The sequence below is a fragment of the Callospermophilus lateralis genome, chromosome 1 (assembly GCF_048772815.1).
Source record: "Callospermophilus lateralis isolate mCalLat2 chromosome 1, mCalLat2.hap1, whole genome shotgun sequence".
In the NCBI taxonomy this organism is placed as follows: Eukaryota; Metazoa; Chordata; class Mammalia; order Rodentia; family Sciuridae; genus Callospermophilus; species Callospermophilus lateralis.
In genome coordinates, this window is record NC_135305.1 from 28,085,358 (window position 1) to 28,098,599 (window position 13,242).

Consider the following 13,242-nt stretch of genomic DNA (forward strand, 5'->3'; position numbering starts at 1 on the left):
ATGAGTATAATTTTTAAATAATATTAAATATACTATTTTCCAAACAATGTTGCTAACAATATTTATATGATAAAAAGTAATTTCAGGGGACAGGGTGAAGTTGGGAGGAAGAGATCACATTTTTATTTCAAGAAATAATTTTTAACAAATTTCTTAAATAGGAAATTTTTGGCACTGAAGGAGTAGATATAGTTCTTCATGTAATGAAAACAGACCCCAAGAAGATACAGAGTGGATTAGGCTATAATGTGCTTCTTTTTAGTACATTGGACAGCATTTGGTAAGTATTACTGTTATCAATTTAGGTAGAATCACAGTATAAGAAAATTAAATCTATAGCTATATACAACAATTTTCTTTCCTTAAAACCACACTACATAGATATCTTATGCTATGCCTTTTTCTTTAAGATAGTCCAAAAATCACACCAATATCTTTTGGAAAGTAATCTCATTCATCACTCAAACAGTAAACCACTTTTTTATCTAAAATTAAATCCTTGTTTTTCTGATTTAAACCCACTCCACATTGGCCTAGTCTAAAAAAGCAGAATGATTCACTGTTATTTATACAACATTATCCTTGCCTCTATTTTTAGCCTCTCTGTTTATTCTAGTGGTCAGTAGTGTGTTAGTATTTTTTGATCCTTTGCATTTAGATATTGTCTAAGTTGTTCAGAGAAACAGAATCAATAGAATAATATAAAAGAGATTTGTTTTAAGGAATTGGCTCACATAATTATGAAAGCTGAAAAGTCCCAAGCTGGGAGAGAATTCTGCAAGCTGGAGACCCAGGAGAGCTGGTATGTAGTTCTGTTTGGTGATTGAAGACCTGAGGACCAAGAGAGCCAACGTTCTAGGTTCCAGTCATAAAGCTTGCCAGGCTTAGGTCCTGACTTAGGCCCTGGCTCCTCCCTAAGAGGAGCAAGTTTTTAGTTTGAGTCTCAGGGTTTATGTGCCAACTCAGCAGTCAGGCAGAGGAGGTCCCATTTACTCACACTTTGTATTTTATGTAGGTCTTTGATTAATTGATAAAAATACACATTAGGAGGGACATCTGCTTTATTCGTGCTACTTGAACTTTTTATCTCATTCATAATCACCCTCACAAACTAACTGGCTAAATGTCTGGCCATCCCAGAGGTGATAAATAAAACCTACTGCTTAAATGGAAGAGGTCAAGTTCTTGGCATTTGGGGCATCAGCTCCCCTACCTTACCCCCAGCAAACATCATCATGAAATAAGCAGTAGAAACAGGGTCCCCTATGTTCAAGAGGGGGCCAAAGTTAGGAAGGGGACACAGGGAGGTGATCCCAGCAAGCTTGCAATGCCCGAGAGGAGCGGAGATTAGTCTTTGTTACTATTGACCACCACCACCACTAGCACCAGCAGATTATTCAGCCCATATTTCCACTGAAGAAAGCTATAAAAGTAGCCCTGGAGGAGATCTTTAAGAATGAGTCATTTCATGAAAGCAAAAGAGAATGTTGCACTTGCAGAAAAGAAATAGGCAGTTATAAAGAAGAAATGATTGTTTTGGGTTTTAAGAAGTGGTTGAAATTAAACTACACTGGTATGGATTCTTCAAAGTTCTATTTTTAAGTAAAAGTATTAACTATTTGATTTAGGGAATGAATAAAAATATTAAATATTCTTTGAAAATGCTTTGATAGAAAGTTCTACAAATTGGAATTTAATAATAAATTTTTATCAAATGAATTGCTTTTAATTTAAGGTGCTGCATTTTGGGATGTTATTCTTCAGAAGATTACTTTCTTGAAAAGGAAGGTATTTTTCTCCTTTTGGATGTATTGGCAGTAAGTATGGTTACAACAATTGTAAAACAAATATTAAATATGTCTTTATTGACTTTTTCCCAAACCAAATACCACAGAACACTATTTTGTAAAGAAACATACCCCCAAATTATATTCAATACATTGTTTTTAAACAGAAACCTTCCTGTAGATTCATAAAGCACTAGCATATTAAAGCTTCTGAAAATGTCTCCAGTTAAGAAATCAGTTTACTTAGATTAGTATTCCCAAATACATATAAGCAGAAAATTTATTTCTTTGCACACCATCCACCTGCTGAGAAACAATATGTAAAAAGCTAGACTCTTATCAAAATTCAGTCTTTTATCAATTAACTTCTAGATTTTCTCATAGTATTAGAAATTAAGAGCCACAAGACAAAGATATAAGAGTTGTTATTGTTGCTGCTGCTGCTGCTTTTGTTACAATGTTGCTTTTGTTGCAATGCTGGGGAATCAAACCCGAGTGCTGTGTAGTTAGGAGGTGATATGAGGAAGTCTGATGTGTCACAAACCACCATTTTGCAGGATGAGCAGGAGTGAGCAAAGTAAGCCTTCCTTCCAGTAAATAGTCACCATCAAGCCATCAAGCAACTGTGAAGAATATAAACCTAAATCCTAGATTCATTTTAAATGGGGTTCATAGTCAAAATGATATAGGAGGAAAATTATAATTCTATCTAGAGAAATTTTGAGAGAGAGTCTCATGTAGAATTCTAGCAATGTCATTATCTATGATTGTCACCATTCTTGATTTTATTAGCAGTATAATAAACCTACTTTGATTAAAACAAACATGCTAGAATTATTTGTGACCTTTCATGACCCTGAAAGAAAATTGGCTAATAACGCCATTTTTATGTCTTTATCTATAAAATAAGGATAACAGTCTACCTCAGCACAGTATTGGAAGGCTTAAATGAGTTATATTGTGTATATGTGTGTGCCCATGCATATTCTAGTGAATGTGCCTGCATATATGCATATACATAAATATATTGGCTAAAACAGTTCCTGACACATATTATTGCTATTTGTTTGCTATTAATAAATATTATTAGATTTTATTTAATGTGTATTGAACCAATAAAGTTTATTACAAATAATAAATATTATTTAATTTTTATTTCAACTTCAACCTTTGACATTTGCCTTTCTCCTGAAAATGAAGAATAAGAAATTAAAAAAAAAAAAAGAATGCTGTTAAGGGTTCTGCTTGATGCAGTTCTGCTAAAATATTTATTCAGTGTGTAATAATAATAACTAATAATGTTTAAATATTATTGAGAGCTTATCGTGTGCCAAGCAGTCTCATATAACTCATAATAACCTTTGCAGGTAATATTATTATCTTTTTAAAATGAAAACTAATTATGTTGCAAACTCAAAACAAGTTATATTTCCTTTGCTGTATTCTGCTAGCAGAATTCTGTAAAGTTAATCAACACAAAATAGGGAGCCAGGCACGGGGGCATACGCCTGTAATCCCAGCGGTTTGGGAGGCTTAGGCAGGTGTATCAACAAGTTCAAAGCCAGCCTCAGCAATTTAGCAAGGCCCTAAGCAATTCAGTGACACCCAGTCTCTAAATAAAATACAAAAAGGGCTAGCATTGTGGTTCAGTGGCTAAGCACCCCGGGTTCAATCCCTGGTACCAAAAAAAAGTCACATAGGAAAATTACTGTATGGAGGCCATTGGTCTTAATGGAATTTTCTAACCTAAATGTTGCTATGAAATATGGTTGGTAACAAGAACATTTTCTCGAATGCTTAAATGCACTTTTTATGGATACAGTTGTTAAAATACAAAGTTATATCACATTTTTTATTTTCAGATTTTTCACCTAGTCCCCATCAGTTGTTCTCTTGATAACAGAGAGATTATCACTAATAATAAATCTTTTTAAAGCTTAATAAAGCATGTAAAATGGAAAGATCATGTAATTGCAGTGGACCATGTCACTGCTGACCTTGCTTCACTTTAAATGAACATCTTCACTTATTTTTTGCAACTCTCCCTTTTCCAGTTCAATCAAATTAATACATTTTTGGCCATGACATGTGATTATGGCTACTTCAGAATAATAGTAAATCTTTTTTTCTTTTTACCTTTTTAAATTTCTAATATTTGAAAACACTCATTAAAATAGGTATCTCTTAACAGAAAATTGAGTTGAAAAGGAACTTAAGTGTTTTATCTTTTTAATTAAGGCAATCGTTCTTAATATTTATTGCAATGTTTTATCTTTTCTGTTTCCTTACCACAGTTGAACCAAAAAAAATTTTGTAATCTAATACTTGGAATAATGGTTGAATTTTGTGATAATCCCAAAACTTCGGCTCATGTCAATGCTTGGCGAGGGAAGAAGGATCAGACAGCTGCTAGTCTTTTAATTAAACTGTGGAGAAAGGAAGAAAAAGAACTAGGAGTAAAACGAGATAAAAATGGGAAGATCATTGGTAAGTGTTTTGTAATTGTAGAAGAAGCAATTAGATGTATATTTTTTAAAAGGGATCTTTAAAAGGTATAGTGAAATATGAGGACTTACACACTTTCTAAAGTTCTTTTCTCAAGTATTTAAAGAAATTGATATTCTAAATTCTGAATGATTGGAATAAAGGCAAGTAAATTAGTAGGAGGTTCATATTTTTATAGAATTTTTTTTAAAAAATGGTATTTCCATATCTAAAATTGATCGTTAAAATACTTAAGAGAATCCCAAAAGCCAAGTGAATTTTTAAAAGTGAATTTTTAAAACTATCAACACACATTGTATTTATGCACCTATTGTTTTTTTTTTAAATTTGTTTTACTAAAGAAATAAATTATCCATTGTGTAAAAAAAAAAACCAAAAAAAAACAAAAAAAAATGGTATTTAACTATATTTTCTTTAACATTACTTCCTAAAGAAGCTTATCTAGGTTGCCTGATTTTTTTAATACTTTTTTTTTTAGTTGTAGTTGGACACCATACCTTTATTTTATTTATTTTTTTTTATGTGGTGCTGAGGATCTAACCCAGTGCCTTGCACGTGCTAGGTGAGCTATCTACTGCTGAGCCCCAAACCCAGCCCTGGGTTCTCTGATTTTACAAATAGATCCAGTAATATTTTATTTACCAATAAAATTTGGGGATATAAGTAGTGTCTGAAAACAATCTTTGTAGCATTTTGTACCCTAATGTTTATATAATTTACTTTTTTGTGAAGAAATTATTTTCTAAATGAAAATAAATGTTCAAAGTTTTAATTACTATACTTTAATGATGAGGTTAACAGCATTAGAATTTACAATTCATTTATATTCTCTAACGCTATATTATATCTTTTAATCCTTTTAGATTCTAACTATAGTTTTGTCAAAACTGTTAGTGTTGTTTTATTGTTTAATATTTTTAGTTATAGATGAACACAATGCCTTTATTTTATGTATTTTTATGTGGTGCTGAGAATCAAACCCAGTGCCTCACACGTGCTAGGCAAGCACTCTACCACTGAGCCACTACCCCAGCCCCTATTGTTTATTTGTTTATTTTTAAAAATTTTTTTTAGTTGTACATGGGCACAATACCTTTATTTTGTTTATTTATTTTTTTATGTGGTGCTGAGGTTCAAATTCAGTGCCTCACACTAACTAGGCAAGCGCTCTGAGCCACAACCCCAGGCCCCTATTGTTTATTTTTAGGTGAAAATATTTCCACTTCTGGTGATATCTATCTTTGACCCATTTTTGTTATTTGAGTTTTGATCTATAACATCATAAAATAAAATTTACATTTACAACAAAGTATTAGAAACCAAAAATGAAATTGTTTACATCATCATTAATCTGATATTCAGTTTCTGGATCTCAAAATTTTCCAAGTTATTTACATAAAAATTTCACTTTTAAAAAGGAATTATGTAAAGTTTATGTATTTCACATAAATAATATAAATAGAAGGTTTATGTTTTGTCACAGAGTAGGGAAGAAATTACTGATTGTGCTTTAAAAAAAGTAAGTGTAATCACTATAGTATTTTTATATATTTTATGTTGGTTAGATCAAAGTCTCAAGTATTTATTTACAATGGTTTTTGTCTATTTTATATTTCATGGTTTCCAATTATTAGATACAAAGAAACCTCTATTTACTAGTTTTCAAGAAGAGCAAAAAATCATGCCACTGCCCGCCAATTGCCCATCAATTGCAGTTATGGATATTGCAGAGAATATCAGAGCAAAAATTTATGCTGTGTTGGGCAAACTAGGTAAGAAGCTGTTCCTCAAATTTTCAAGAACCTTTCTGTTATACTGAGTGTGACTGCACATAGATTTTGCTTTGGAACTCATTTTTCAAAATTTCCTTTAACACAAATGCATGCATGTTCCATTGTTACCTCAGTGCCTAGGCTCCAACACTGAACAAATAAATCAGAATTTCTGTATGTGGGACCCTCAGCATTAAAAATTTTAATTTTTATACATACAAGAGGAAGTGAGGGGAAAGGAGGAAAAATATAAGGGGGGAGAAATGAATTACAGTAGAGGGGGTAGAGAGAGAAGAGGGGAGGGGATGGGGGAGGGAGGATAGTAGAGGATAGGAAAGGCAGCAGAATACAACAGACACCAGAATGGCAATATGTAAATCAATGGTTGTGCAACTGATGTGATTCTGCAATCTGTATATGGGGTAAAAATGGGAGTTCATATTCCACTTGAATCAAAGTGTGAAATATAATATATCAAGAACTATGTAATGTTTTGAACAACCTACAATAAAAATTAATTAAAAAAATAAATAAATTACAACAAGATCCTCACTATCAAAAATAAAAAATAAAAAAAAACATCTATAGCAGCAAAAAAAAAAAAAAATTAATTTTTAAAGTTTCCCAGACAATTCCAATGTGTAGCCTGGATTAAGGGCTTTGTCTAGATGATTAGGCTTAAACATTAGCATTCAGAATCATCTAAGTTGTTTTTTTAAAGTCTTTGCTTCTTGTTAAGGAAGATGTCTTCACTCTTCAGCTTCTGAAAGTAAACTATCATTGTCTGACCACAAAACAGAAAGAATAATTTCTCTGCTAATGACTAGGATCACCTGGCAGAGGTCATGTTGTAGGAGGAACTGGCTATATGCTGGACCGGCAGTCAGTGACGGGTATGATCCAATTGCAATGGTATCAACCTAAGACAGGAGGCTGACGCCTAAAGGTCAGTTACCTAAAGGTCAGTTTTCCGATGACGGGTAAGAGCCATATGTTGAATTGGACAACCTACCAGGCGCGGTCCTTAAGCCACATTAACCTCACTCCCCCACTGGCACCAAGGCCAAATTTGGGGGCCAACAGAGGTGAGGCAAAGAACCTCACCCCCCCACTGGTGCATAGACCTATCCACAAGTATGGCTGTATGCTGGACCGGTAGTCAGTGACGGGTATGATCCAGTTGCAATGGTATCAACCTAAGACAGGAGGCTGACGCCTAAAGGTCAGTTACCTAAAGGTCAGTTTTCCAATGACGGGTAAGAGCCATATGTTGAACTGGACAACCTACCAGGCACGGTCCTTAAGTCACATTACTTGTTGTTTAATTAATCAGAAGGGGGGAGATGCTGGGAGCCATCAGCCAAGTAGGTGTGACAAATTCCTTGCCAGCTTACTCCCATGCTGTCTAGTGGAAGGACTTCTGAAAGGTGACCTTGCTCAAGGACCAGGGCAGGATCCGTGTTTAGGGTGTTCCCCCTTTAGAATAGGGCAGTTTAGCATAATAGGAGAGTAGGGTGTTTCCCCTTTAGAATAGGGCGGTTTAGTAATAGGAGATTAGGGTGTTCCTCTTTTGGAATAGGGCGTATCCTGCTGCTGAGTTCCTCTTGAGTGCTTAGGGTCAAACAGTATATTTTGGGAGACAGAAGCCCATGCGGAGTGGATTTGGGAGAGAGTGGATTAGGGCAGAGTGTGGATTTGGAAAGAGAACCTGGATTCCCCCAGAACGTGTTTGTAGACGGCCGGTGTGAGTTCGGGAATAAAGAATTGCTGTTTGAATCTACAAGCTGTGTGGAGACTCGTGATTTGTGCCCAGCAAAAGACTGCGGCAGGAACTGACACAGGAAAAACTTTTTTGGGAAATCAAAAGTAAATGTTTGCATTTGTTTTTATGACTCATATATGCATCTTGAAGTCACTTGCTCTGTTGAAGTAATTTTCTATTTATAAACTTTGTTTAGATTTTGAAAATTTACCTGGCCTATCTGCTGAAGATTTTGTCACTCTCTGTATCATACATAGATACCTTGATTTCAAAGTAAGTACTGTTTTAATAACTGTTATTAAAATATATGTTTATTATGTCAAAAAAATAAATTGGGAAATAAAATATCTATACATAACTGTGAGCAGTCATCTCTGCTGGGTTGTTTTTATTTCCTGTTTTGCATCTGATATTGTTGAAACATATCATTAGTTATTTCCCCCAAGGGATGTAATTCATCCAACTATTAGCTTTTAAAAGAAGATGGATATTACTGACATAGAGCTATTCAAAAGCCTGACAGAAGTTTACTAATATAATTTCTTCTCTTTGAAGAGCATTAGGATTAATAAGTTATTACTTATTAATGCTTGTCAAAGTATTCATTTATTATTAGCTTATATCATGATCAAATCTCAAAAGATATTAGGATGCTTATTTTACTGGTTATATTTTAATCAGTCAATAAATGTTTTTGAAGTTTCAAAAAAATCTTATTAAGTAAACATTTGCCTTATACTGATATTATTAGTACTATATGCTAACGTATTTGGTTTTGCATTGTTTTTTGGTAACTGTGAATGAACCCAGCATCTTGTGCACTAAGCTACATTCCAGTGCTTTCATTTTATTTTGTTTTTTTAAATTTTTGAGACATAGTTTCTCTAATTTGCCCAGGCTGATCTTGAACTTTCGATCCTCCTGCATGAGCCTTCTAAGTAGCTGGGATTGCAAGTGTGCACCACTGCACCCAGCAGTATTATGTATTGAATGTTGTGAATTAATAAATTCATATCTTAAAATGAAAGTAAAACTGAATTGTATTCCTATCTTAGATACATAAGTTTTATTCTAGTTTTAAATATGTTGAAGCACATTAATTTCTAAACAACACAGAATATGAGATGGAGCTTTGGGCATATGGAGCCACATAATTAAAAGTCTAAGATTCAGTTATACTGTGCTTTAGTGAGGAGGTGAGGGGCAGGGTCCAATTCCTCAAGTTGAATCTGCTCTAGCGTCTCAGGAGTCCCCAGATTGTTCCTATAAGTTCAGCTTGACCTAGCCTTCAGTTCAGGGTTTTAGGGAGGAAAGCAGCAATAATTTAAATAGATGAGAATAAGTCATCAGTTTCTGCAGCTGTGAAAACAAAATAATTATAAGCCATAAGTGGTGCAACCCATTCCATGAACACATTGAATCATAAAAAATATTTGGTAAACTACTTCTGAGTACTCAAACATAACTGGTGCCCTGAATCATTCCCAAAGCACTTAACTTATTCCCCAGAGGTAAGTTAGGGAAAGCTTCAGGGTTAGCATAATAGGAGTGAACATCCACATAAAAGGTTACCTAAAATTATATCATTTATTTTTGGTTAATTTAACTCTGTTAAACTTTGTTACAACAGATTGGGGAAATATGGAATGAAATATATGAAGAAATAAAATTAGAAAAGTTAAGACCTGTCACTGCAGATAAAAAAATTTTGGAAGGTATTACAACAGCATCAGAAAATATTGGAAAGATGGTTGTTTCTCTGCAAAATGAAATGATTGAAAGCCAAGCACGCCAAGATGCACAAAGTGAACAAAAAGTATATGCAAAAGTAAGCCACAATACCAATGAGGCACAACATATTAACTTCAATGTATAAACTAGAGGAAGTTATTCCTAGGATACATACTTACTGTGATTGTTTTAGCCTTTTTTTTCCTCATAGTTATTTTCAGTCTTTGTTCTTAAAAGAAACCATGGAGTTAAGAGTTTTAGATCCAATTACTATTTTAATGACATTTTATGGATAATTAGCATAATTTGATTTGTACATTTTTAAAAGGTAAAGAGAGATCTGAAACACTTTCATTTTTGAGGTGCTGAACAAGGTTGCAAAGATTGTGGCCTATGTAAATGAATACATTTAACAAATTCTACCTGATAAATCTGTAACTTGTGTTGGCCCTATCTCTCATTCTGATAGGCCCTTAATGGGATGCCAACTATCAGTTTATCAGTCCATCAGCTTCACCTTCATTATAGTGCAGAATGCTTGCTATGAGCATTCATGCTGTAAATCCTGAGGTATACTGTTCTCTGACTCAATCAGAAAAGACTTGTCAGGAAAATAGCCATTTTTCCCAAAAACTAGACTTCATTAACACAACAAACTCAGTGCTCTCGCAAAATTGCTTGTCTTGTTGCAGTCATATATTAAAAGTAATTTCACCAATATATTTTTGACTAAACTAATTATCAGTGGCCAGCAGGATTTCTTTATTTTCCCCTGTGAATTTGCTGTTAAATCATGTATTTAGTTTACTCTAGATTATAATCTATCTTCCCAAATGGCAATCATGTAAAACAATCAATCTTGCTGATTGTTTTTTCTTTTTTTAAAAAAAAGCAATTTTGCATTACATTTCATGGAAAGCGGTTTAAACCTTAGCCATATATGAGTAAAATATTTTTTTTCATTTTAAGAGTTTTGTTTTTAAAATTAAGTACTATGAATATTCTAATCCTTTTGCTAATGGGCCTTAAAATTTACTTTAGCAAAGGGTAGGAGCTTCCTTCCAAATAGATGCTTTCAAGCCCTTTGGTATTCTTTCATAGAAACTGAAACCCCCTTACCTTTTTCATTTCAGATACAAGCTACACATAAGCAAAGAGACCTAGCTAATAAATCATGGGAAAATTTCCTGGCTAGAACATCAAATGCTAAAACACTAAAGGTAGGATTTTTTTTTTAAGTATTACGATGTATACAACAAATAACCAACTCTTAAGAACAGAATTTTTTCAGAAGTGAATAGCCATTTACTTTTTCCTGGTTACCTTTCTATAGAATACCAACACTATTAGGTGCTTGTATGCATTTTAGCTTGAAACTGCCTTTTCACAGCTACAGGTGATGCTACTCTGAGTTTCATTTGGTTTAGCAGGGGGAATTAAGGGTGGTGTTCCTGGCCTTTGTAAAACCACTGATAGACAGGAATGAGTTGAAGAAATGTGCTCTACTTTCCATTCTGAACCTTCTTATTCAATGATTTATTTTCCGTAAAAAGTTGAGTGAAGAACAGAAAAAGTAACTGTTCTGATTTTCCATCTTCGCAAAGAGCTTTTCCCCTCTGTGATTACCAAAAGAAACATATTACAGTTTAAATGGGAATTTGAGATAAATATCCCTTTGGAAAAAAATATGATAAGCTACTTTAACTAGAAACCAATCTAAAAATTTTATACTGCTAATTGTTCTCTTGACATTTGTGAGACTCATCATGCATTTTTAAAATGTCTATATTTTTTCTTATATTTTTCATTAATGTCTTTAATACACTTATATTTAGTGTCCTGGTTCTTCCTGTAGATATGAAATTGGTAAATAATTAGTTAAACCATGAAAATACAGGAAACAGTAAGATAGCAAAACACAAGTTAAAAATAAGTTCTGAGTCCCAGGTTATCCCCCTTTCACTGAAAGTTCTTCCAAACTTTACTTGAAAATATCCTCAAAACTGCTTGTATTTTTAAGAAGAGTTAATGACAAGAAGCTTCTTTCCTGTTGATCATTTGTGACCTTATATCCTCACATTTCACCTGTTCAGTACCTCTAATATTGAGCTTGAATGTAACTGCAACAAATTATATAATTTATATTATTCTGAATATTTGAAATTATACTGAGTTATATTTATTCAACATATTTTGAAATGTGCATAGCTTGATATAAATTTAGTAAGTTATAAATTGTACTATTTAGTAATAGCTTATTATATTATATCAAACTAAATCTTATTTCCTCAGGACATTTTTTTATTCCTTGGTTACATATGACCAATACCTCTGGAAATAACCCGAGTGTTTTTTAGATGCATGGTGTTTTCTTCAATGCGTAAAGGATTCAACCCTCAGTAGTAACTGTCTTCTTGGTCTAAATGAGTAAATGTTGATCCCAGGGCCACCTAATAAACATTCAAAGAGTTAAACAGAATTTAATGTACTTTGTGTCTTTATTATAACTACCATAGTTAATGGCTTCAATAGCAATTAATAGCATTTTATTTCTAATTTAAAAATCTTCAGAAAGCAAAAAGGCTTCAGGAAAAGGCTATAGAATCCTCTAAATACAAAGGGCAACCACAAAACACAATACTTCATCGGACAGTTATTAAAGGCCTTAACACAACGGTAAGATTACTTTTCTCCACTTCTTTTGCTTAATAGATATTAAATTTAGGGTCCCAAAATGTTATTTCTATGAAATCTTTCTTTTTCTTTTTTTTTTATCTTTTTTTCCTGCTGTTCAAATATTCACACCTTTAAGGTACATTTCATTTATCTCCAAGTACTGGTTTAGAGCAGATCCAGCCCTCTTAGTTTCCTATGAAATTTCTACCAAAACTAGTCATTGTATACCTTTACATCTTTTTGACAGGCAATGTGCAGTACTTACTTAGCCTGACAAGTCAATTCATGTCATATGCCACTGTTCCTGGTGACCTCATTTGGACATAATCTGCCACCAATTACAAAGCTCATAAGCAACAGAAGAATTCAAACCCACTTTTCCCAGCTCCAAAGCCATTATCTTTTCCACAATGTCATACTGCCTCCTAATTACTTATATTTACATTTTGTATCTTTTCCAAAGGATGACTGGGTTTTTCTTTTATTGAAAATTTTATAAACAGACTCTAGATATTTACCTTTTGCTTTTTTTAGGTGCCCTCTGGTGGGGTAGTAACCGTGGAAAGCACTCCTGTTCGATTACTGGGAGGACCTCTGGCTGATACAGATTTAGCTCTTAAAAAGCTGCCTATTCGCGGAGGAGCATTGCAGAGGGTGAAAACAATTAAAATTGGGAATGGGCAAAACAAGAGTATTCCTTCCTAACATACTTAAGAGTCTATGAAATAAATTCTACTTCTAATTTTAGCTAAATATATCTTTATACACAAATGTAAAGCAAATATTTTAGAATAAATATTTTAGTATATTTATATGCTAAATAAATATTTTAATATAATTTATAGTACTTAGTAAAACACTCTATAAATAAAAATAAGGCCATATAATTTATTTTTATTGAAAACATCAGCATAATATCAGAAAAGTTATCATCAATTTCTTTGGAAAGACTGCTAATTCTTTTAAATTGTAAACATAGCTTACTAGGACTCTTGCTTGCATGTGAACT

General features: G+C 33.1%; 1 protein-coding gene across 2 annotated transcripts in view; it reads left to right on the forward strand.

Moving 5' to 3' along the window:
- Cfap69 (cilia and flagella associated protein 69) overlaps window positions 1-12,940 on the forward strand; it is a 62,925-nt gene extending 49,985 nt beyond the window's left edge. For both annotated transcript variants that reach the window (XM_076860927.2, XM_076860919.1), the window contains exons 13-21: window positions 162-280; window positions 1,736-1,817; window positions 4,082-4,274; window positions 5,927-6,064; window positions 8,023-8,099; window positions 9,457-9,654; window positions 10,691-10,777; window positions 12,129-12,233; window positions 12,768-12,940. In XM_076860927.2, coding sequence (XP_076717042.1) covers window positions 162-280; window positions 1,736-1,817; window positions 4,082-4,274; window positions 5,927-6,064; window positions 8,023-8,099; window positions 9,457-9,654; window positions 10,691-10,777; window positions 12,129-12,233; window positions 12,768-12,938 — 1,170 coding nt within the window. In that variant the 3' untranslated portion in view covers window positions 12,939-12,940. The remainder of the gene's footprint in view (window positions 1-161; window positions 281-1,735; window positions 1,818-4,081; window positions 4,275-5,926; window positions 6,065-8,022; window positions 8,100-9,456; window positions 9,655-10,690; window positions 10,778-12,128; window positions 12,234-12,767) is intronic.
- The last annotated feature ends 302 nt before the right edge of the window (window positions 12,941-13,242 follow it).